The sequence below is a fragment of the Triticum aestivum genome, chromosome 1A, assembly GCF_018294505.1.
Source record: "Triticum aestivum cultivar Chinese Spring chromosome 1A, IWGSC CS RefSeq v2.1, whole genome shotgun sequence".
NCBI classification, from domain to species: domain Eukaryota; kingdom Viridiplantae; phylum Streptophyta; class Magnoliopsida; order Poales; family Poaceae; genus Triticum; species Triticum aestivum.
Genome location: NC_057794.1, coordinates 15,733,996 through 15,742,863, shown reverse-complemented (window position 1 = coordinate 15,742,863; position 8,868 = coordinate 15,733,996). Strand labels below are relative to the sequence as shown.

The following is an 8,868-nucleotide window of genomic DNA, read 5'->3' as shown; positions in this document are numbered from 1 at the left end:
CCCATCCCCGACCTCTTATGCTGCTTCTAACGTCCCACTGTCGTCTTCCCGGAGCCCCTCGCCACCCTGCATGCCCTGCATCCCCTGCATCCCCTGCTTCAGGTCGAGCAGCACACTACAGCGCTCGATCGTGCGTTGACTACGCCCGTCTCGCACGTGGGTCGCCTGCTGGCCTCCCGATCAGGCCCAGCCACAAGCCCCGCGGCCCAGCTGACTCCATGGACCTGGGCCTTGGCCCAGGGTAAGTTACCTCCCCCCCGCGCCTGTTTCCTGTTGGGCCCGTGATCAGTTTCAGCCCAATAGTGTTTTTTTCCTCTGGACGATTTTGTCTATTATTCCAGAGAACGCCAGTTTTACAGAAAAGACCCTCATGTTCATTCATTTAATATCTCACAAACTAAGCATCACATGTAAAAACTTTGTATATGAAATATGCTTAGTCTTTCATCTAGTTTCATAATATTCCTTTTCATCCATGTTTCAAATGTTTAAAATGTTGTTTGCATATAATTTGCCTATTGCCATATTAAAATGATTTAATTCATAACTAAATAACCGTAGCTCCAAATTTAACAAACTTTATATGTAAATGGGGTGGAAAAATGCCTAGCTTAACATGGTGGCTTTACTTTGCCTGTTTAACAACTCTAAAATTGTGTTTAGGGCAGAAAAGTACCATAACCAAAATATGCATATGGGGATTTACCGGAATTGTTGTTCGTTGCTTCCGGCCTCATTTAAACTTGACTAGATAGGTAGTTTTACTTTGCTTCACCCTCTTGTCATGTTTAACAACATTTAATATTGTTGGGTACATAAATGAGATCGAACTAAATAACTTGAATGTGGTGTTTCGTCAATATGCAACGGAGTTGCATATTGAGCTCCACTTAATTTGTACGGTTGTCTGTGCACTTTGCCATGCCATGCCTCATTAAACCGGACATGCATCATACTTGTTTGCGCATCGTGTCATGATTATGTGATGTTTGTTTACTATGTTATTTGCTTTCTTTCCGGTGTACTTCTTCTCGGTAATCCGATAACGTTGCGTTTGTGAGGATCCGTTCGCTATGTCCGTTTGTCTTCTTCATGGACTCGTTCTTCTTCCTTGCGGGATCTCAGGCAAGATGACCATACCCTCGAAATCACTTCTATCTTTGCTTGCTAGTTGCTCGCTCTTTTGCTATGCCTACGCTGCGATACCTACCACTTGCTATATCATGCCTCCCATATTGCTAAGCCAAGCCTCTAACCCACCTTGTCCTAGCAAATCATTGTTTGGCTATGTTACTGCTTTGCTCAGCCCCTCTTATAGCGTTGCTAGTTGCAGGTGAAGATTGGAGCTTGTTCCTTGTTGGAACATGATTTTTGTTGGGATATCACAATATCTCTTATTTATATTAATGCATCTATATACTTGGTAAAGAGTGGAAGGCTCGGCCTTATGCCTGGTGTTTTGTTCCACTCTTGCCGCCCTAGTTTCCGTCATATCGGTGTTATGTTCCCGGATTTTGCGTTCCTTACACGGTTGGGTTATAATGGGAACCCTTGACAGTTCGCCTTGAATAAAACTCCTCCAGCAAGGCCCAACATTGGTTTTACCATTTGCCACCTAGCCTTTTTTCCCTTGAGTTCTGCAGACTCAAGGGTCATCTTTATTTAAACCCCTGGGCCAGTGCTCCTCTGAGTGTTGGCCCAACCTGTCAACTGCCGGTGGCCACCAGGGGCAACTCTGGGCTGGCCTACCGAAACCTTGGACAATCCGGTGTGCCCTGAGAATGAGATATGTGCAGCTCCTATCGGGATTTGTCGGCACATTTGAGTGGCTTTGCTGGTCTTGTTTTACCATTGTCGAAATGTCTTGTAACCGGGATTCCGAGCCTGATCGGGTCTTCCTGGGAGAAGGAATATCCTTCGTTGACCGTGAGAGTTTGTGATGGGCTAAGTTGGGACACCCCTGCAGGGATTTGAACTTTCGAAAGCCATGCCCGCGGTTATGGGCAGATGGGAATTTGTTAATGTCCGGTTGTAGAAAACCTGAAACTTAACTTAATTAAAATGCATCAACCGCGTGTGTAACCGTGATGGTCTCTTCTCGGCGGAGTCCGGGAAGTGAACACGGTGTTGGAGTTATGCTTGAACGTAGGTTGTTTCAGGATCACTTCTTGATCACTTCTAGTTCACGACCTTGCTTTGCCTCCTCTTCTCGCTCTCATTTGCGTAAGTTAGCCATCATATATGCTAGTGCTCGCTGCAGCTCCACCTCATACCTTTTTCCCTACCCATAAGCTTAAATAGTCTTGATTGCGAGGGTGTGAGATTGCTGAGTCCCCGTGACTCACAGATTACTTCCAAAACCAGTTTGCAAGTGCCGATGAAATCGTGCAGGTGACGCAACCGAGCTTAAGGAGGAGCTCGATGAAGATCTCATTCATTGTGTTGTGCCGTTTCAGTTGATCAGTAGTGGAGCCCAGTCGGGGCGATCGGGGATCTGTAGCATTAGGGGTAGTCTTTTTTATTTTGGTTCCGTAGTCGGACCTTGATTGTAATGCTTTATTCATGTATTGTGTGAAGTGGCGATTGTAAGCCAATTTTGTACCTCTTTCTTATTCAGTACATGGGATGTGTAAAGATTACCCCTCTTGCGACATTGCCTTCAATGCGGTTATGCCTCTAAGTCAAGCTCCGACACGTGGGAGATATAGTCGCATCGAGGGTGTTATAGTCTCATAGGACCAACGCCCCAGACCAACAATCGTCGCTGATGAAGAGAATTTTAGATCGAAAGAATCCAACCTGAGTACACATGAACAAAGATGAACAAAGACCGGATCCGAGCGGATCCGGCGCTGCCGACGGAAGGCAAAAACCCTAGTCGCCTCTTCTTGGAGGAGGGACAAAGGGCTCAACCAGGGCTCTGTAACGATTTTTCTAAAAATGGCTAAACCAGGGCTTCATCAATTTCTTTCATATAGAAGAACCCGCGGGATCGATGTCTAGAAGACTAGCGATGATATCCGTCTACACGCGAGTTTCCCTTCTCGTCACCAACCGTCGAAGCGGCAGGCCGAAGAAAGACGAATTCACTGGCTCACTGATGTAGCATGAAAGGGATAAGTTTGCCCTAGCCGCCACGAGGAAGAGAAAGAAATGCTTCGTGTCCAGTCAAAAATGCAATGCGGCCTTTTTCAAGGGGAGTTGGTCTTTTGCCACAAGTTTGTTTGCACGTTGTTAAGAGTGTTACAATGTAAAAAGAACGGGTTGATCCACTACCTCTTGCCCTCCCCCCCCCCCCCCCCCCTCCCCGACCTGCTGCCCCGTCCTTTTCTTTCACCGTTGCCTTGCCCCATTCTCTTTTTGCCACCGGCATGGACAATTTGTTCGAAGGGTCATTTTGGTTTTTGTATGCCAACGAACTTCTTCAAGAAATGCAACGGCTGGCCATATTTGTCCAAAATGTCCGACCACCCCAAACCCAAGCTCACATACGAGGAGAATTGGGATTGTTCGAACATGCCATCACATCGGTCCTAACAAGCCGGCCCCACCACCAAATTGCCCCACCCACCTCTCCACTCTCTTCCTTTGCTTGCTCACCTGATCCCCACCTCCCGCCAAAAAAGAAAATATATTCCCCTCGTTTTTTTAGTCTGCATATAAGACTTGGTCAAAGTCAAGCTTTGTAAAGCTTGACCAACTTTATAGAAAAAAAATATCAACATCTACAATACTAAAGCTGTATGGTATGAAAACTAATTTCATGATGCATCTAACAATAGTGATTTCATGTTTTGAATCTCGATATATTTTTTCTATAAACTTAATCAAAGTTAACAAAGTTTAACTTTGACCAAATCTTATATACAAAGTAAAAAGAAGCGGAGAGATGGTTCAGCGACTTTGGCAAAGTACTTTCTATCAAGTCGAGAATACAATAATGCATAATCAGGCGCTGGAGTATATTCCTCAACAGCAAAACGTAGTCGTAAACAACCCCTCTCACAGAAACACGCTATACTACTTCCTCATTTTCGGTTTATAAGGCTCAATTCAAAAATCTCACCAACCAAGGTAGATGATGAGTGGTGAAATATTTTTTATAGTTTGCAAAAGCACCCAATTAATGCTTTTGTTTTCCTCAAAAAATTATGTTTACGAATGCATTAATTGCAATGCATGCATGCATAAAGTGCATGCATTGGTCAGTTTTCTCTTAATACTTGCATGCAATGATTTAATGCACCTTAAAGACTAAACATATGATGGGAAACAACTAAATTGAGCTTTATAAAATAAAAAAACTAAAATTTTAAGATAAGCCCTATAAACCAAAAAGAAGAGAGTACTAGTATAGTAAAGCAAATCCCCCTGCAAAAAATTAGAAAAATGATGGGGACCTACCGTAAAATGCATGACTTGACCTCGAGCAACTAAAAGCCAGTGCTCGTATTTTTGGGGACGGGAGTACTTTTAGGGAGTAGCAGTGCGTAGTTTTCTACTTGTATTTCCCCGCTAAAAGAAAAAGTTTTCTACTTGTATACTCCCTCCGTGGCTCCGTCAACCAGACGTAATGGGTTTTTCTTTTCAAAGACCGAGGAACCCTCGGTACGCTATAAAAGCATGACTTGACCTCGGGATGCTCGTCACGCTCTTGTGTAAAACTCGAGGTAAAACTACAAAAATCCCGTCGAGTCAATGGTCCTTCCGGTCTTGCTAAAAATAGCAGTGTGTTTCGACAAGGAACCTCACACTAGCTGTCGTTCACATGGAGGTGGATTAGGAACACTCGGCGACGACCACCTACGGAATCGCTGCCGCACGCATGCAACCTTGGGATCTATGCCTTTTGTCTTTAAATGATTATAGCCTGTTAATACGGCGCACGCGTTGTAGGAAGGAACAGTCTATACCTGTTCTTGCTCATTTATTGTTTCCTGTCCTGGCCACCATCATATAGAAAGTTGTCCCTACCTAATTAATGTACTCAACTATTGCCTACCTGTGGAGTTTTCTGCTTCATCGCAAGGATTCTGTAGCCAGATCTGAAAACCAGCTCTCCTCTCGGCTCTTTGTGGTGATTTCCAGTCATAAAATTTCGCCACAGAAGTAGTTGATTTCAGTTTGGTATAGCTTCTGTTCGTGTGCTGTTTAGCAGTAATCTTTTTCTTGAGTTCTTCGGCGCGAGAAGATGAGCAGTCCGGCAGATCCGCTTGACCACGAACCCACCGCCATCGAATCCATGTAAGTTCTTTAGTTTCAGAACATATTGGTAAGCAGAACTGCTGTATTAAATGAGTATGTGTTTATTTTCCTTTTGCTACTCTCCCCTTCAAGATCGACAGAAGAAAAAAGAGCTGACCAGTGCGCCGCGGGGATAGCTCAAATGTCCGTCAAAGAGGCGCGGCCACTGTTGACGGTAGCTGAAGCAGACGAGCTAGATTCTTCTAATGGCAGCACAGAGCAGCACGTCTCAACAGTAGTAGACGGAGATCCTGGATCAAAATCAAGGACTCCAAATGTGATTGATGTCGAAACGGAAAAGAGCGGCTGGGTTCGACGGTATGTTATATCTGTACAATTTCCTTCATGAACTTGATTTATGAGCTTGATGCACACGCACAGAAGGTTCGAATTCTGGAAAAAATTGTTGATTCTGTGGACATACCATCAACATAGAAATTTAGTGTGTTCTCCTAATTTGTATGTAACGTTAATCGTATTTGTATGGGATTGACACTGGTCTTTTTTTTTCAACTACAGTCACAGACACAGCGCAATGCCTGACGAACGAGCCGCTAGTGCAGAAAGGATTAGTGCACTGGAATTAGCATTTAGAGGATTCGCTGAGAGGAAAGGAGATGAAGTCGTAGTGCCTTCTATGGGGTTGACATTTAATTCGCTAGGAGAGGCCTACGACTACTACAACCTGTATTCATGGGAATGCGGTTTCAACATCAGGTACGGGAAGAGTCGCACAAATGTCAAAGGTGCTAAAAGCATGCAAGAGCTGCTTTGCAACTGCGGGGTAAGCAAACAAACTCTATAATCCCTGTTCATTTACACCTTTTCAGAATATTGGATGGTTATTCAATTTAGTTTACTTTCTCATTAGGGGAAACCAAAGAAGGTGAACTCTACCTCTTCCAGAACAGAGTGTCCAGCGATGATTAGATTGCTGAGGACTGAAGATGATGGCCGGTACATATGTGAGTACAAAGTCTCTCACAACCATGAGATGTTACACACATGCGCCCAGAAACTCCACTTCCCTTCCCACCGGCACATAGACAAATACACAAGAGAGCTGGTATCTCAACTACGTCAGAATAATGTCAACCTCAGCAAAGTTTACAGCATAATAGGGACATTTTTTGGTCGCATAGAGAATGTTCCTTTCACCAAAAGATGCATGAGGACCTTGTGCGCGAAACTAGGCAGAGACCAAGCAGATGAAGATGTTAAGAAGACAATGGATTATTTTGCTGAGCTGAAGCAGAGTGACCCTGAATTCACTTATACAGTTCGTGTAGAAGGTGAGAGTAGAGTTAGAACAGTGAGAGTAGAGTTAGAACACTGATATGGACAACTGGGAAGAGCAAATTACAGTACCACTACTTTGGTGATGCTGTTACATTTGATACTACCTACAGGACAAATCTATACGACATGCCATTCGGACTATTTGTTGGGGTTAAAAACCATTTCCAGAGTGTTATATACGCTGGTTTACTTATGCATGATGAGAAAGTAGAGAGCTTTAACTGGGTTTTTTCAGAGTTTGTCAAGTTGATGGGAGGGAAGAAACCAATTACCATTCTAACTGGTAAGTAAGTTGTCAATTTGGTAATATATTTTTTTGTAATGAAAACTAGTTGGATCTGATATTGACCAATATTAATGTAATATTCACAGACCAAGCAAGAGCCATGGAGCTAGCTATCGAGCAAGTTTACCCAGATGCAACACATCGTTGGTGTAAGTGGCACGTTTTAAAGAAAGCAAAAGAATCGCTCGGGACTTTGTACAACAAACAGAGTGAATTCAGGGTTGAGTTCCACAAATTAATACAGGAAATGTTGACTGAAGAAGAGTTTGAAAAACAATGGAAAGAGTTGATTGACAAATATTCACTGCAGAAGAATACTTTCCTCATACAGACTTATGAAAAGCGACATATGTGGGCGAAACCTTATTTTGCAGGGAAGTTCTGTGTCAGGATGACTAGCACACAGCATAGCGAAAGCGCGAATCACATGCTCAAGAACTACGTACCTCCAGGCTGCCCTATGAATCTTTTTGTGAAACAATATAGCAAGCTTCAATTCGACAGAGACCAGGAAGAAGGTTTTCAAGAAAAACGTACTAGATTGGTAAAAGTTTCAGTACTCATCTCTGTAGTAATATGCTTTTGAAAATGAAATTTATCTTAGAAACGCTTATTTTATAATAACAATAAATCTAAATTTTACAGGGAGGTGTTGTACTGAAGGCAAACATTCCACTGGAGAAGCACACAGGCAAAATATACACGAGGACAATGTTTGAAATGTTTGGTTCTTATATGTATGCAGCTGGCTCATACACTGTATTACACTGTATCAGAGATAACACCGAAGAAATTGTACAGAGCAACTCATGTGAATGCAGAGAAAAGAAGCACGTACTGTAAGACTGATTTTGAAATAGAAATAACTGATGATGGGGAAAAGTACAGATGCCAATGCGGACTATTTGACCACATGGGTATGGTATGCTGCCACATAATCAAGGTATCTTCGGTGCAAACTATGAAATACTGAAAATCTAATAATGACCTATGATTGCTAAGGTAGATTGACATGATATTCTTTTGAATTGTCTGGTGATGATGGTATTGGATGTTAAAATGATCCCGGCACACCATGTCATGAAACGATGGACAATAGATGCACGTGACATCCTACCTGACCATCTTAAACATTACCAGAAAGACACGAGTCCTATTGAATCTCCAACATACAGAGACTCTTCTTTGTACAATGCCGCACTTGAGCTGGTCAGACTTGGCGACACAAATGTTAAGAGTTACGAGTTCACTATTAATTACATAAAGGAAGGATTATTGAATGTGGCCCCTCTTTGCAATAGGGGAGATGGCATGAGTGTGTTGGACAAAGCTTCAAGTGTTGCTAGGTCAAATGCAACAAGCAAAATCAGGGGAGATATGAGCATGAACATGGCAGCTGATGCACAAGAATTTTCAGAACTCCGTCACATTCATATGGCAAAATGCACAAGGTCTGAAAGTTCGTGCATGAATGGAGGTGATGCTAACGAAGGTGAAAGTTCAGAGTTAATGAACGATGTATTCTCACCTGATAGAAGTCACCATGAGTTATCCGCGCCACCTCCAAAGAGGTTGAAAGGCAGACCTACGACAGCAAGAGAGAAGGCGCCTTATGAGAAGAATGTTAAGAGATCGAGATTCTGCAAGATTTGCAGGGGCGAAGGACACAAATGCACAACATGTTCAATGAGAGGTGATGCACCGGTTAAACCGCGAAAACAATCTACTTGCACAAATTGTGGTGTAGCAGGGCATCGACGGAACAGTTGCGGCAAGAAGGCAATGTTCAACGACAAGATTGTTATGGAATGAATCATGAAGTGTTGAACCAGAATAATGAAAAAAGTACATTGGCATTTGCAACATGTATCTGCGATGAAACAATCTCTTTTGAATAATTCATGTTGTTTGAGTGCAAAATGGAAAACAGCATAATGATTAGTTTCTTTTATTGTACTGGTTCTTAGATGCACCGTGTTTCTTATATTCATTTCTTGCTTTTAGTATAAATTTATATTTATATGATCGAATAGTAACTT

The 8,868-nt window shown here is 42.7% G+C and overlaps 1 protein-coding gene and 1 pseudogene across 1 annotated transcript; both read left to right on the top strand.

Moving 5' to 3' along the window:
- Positions 1-4,970: 4,970 nt before the first annotated feature.
- LOC123186805 (protein FAR1-RELATED SEQUENCE 5-like) lies at positions 4,971-7,866 on the top strand (annotated as a pseudogene).
- On the top strand, positions 7,866-8,641 carry LOC123186816 (uncharacterized). The gene has a single exon (XM_044598515.1). It carries the CDS (start codon positions 7,868-7,870, stop codon positions 8,639-8,641), a length of 774 nt encoding a protein of 257 aa, XP_044454450.1. The 5' UTR covers positions 7,866-7,867.
- Positions 8,642-8,868: the final 227 nt, after the last annotated feature.

What these genes read in the sequence shown, in the direction of transcription:
- LOC123186816 (XM_044598515.1), top strand. Translation starts at nt 7,868, where the DNA reads ATGATGGTATTGGATGTTAAAATGATCCCGGCACACCATGTCATGAAA.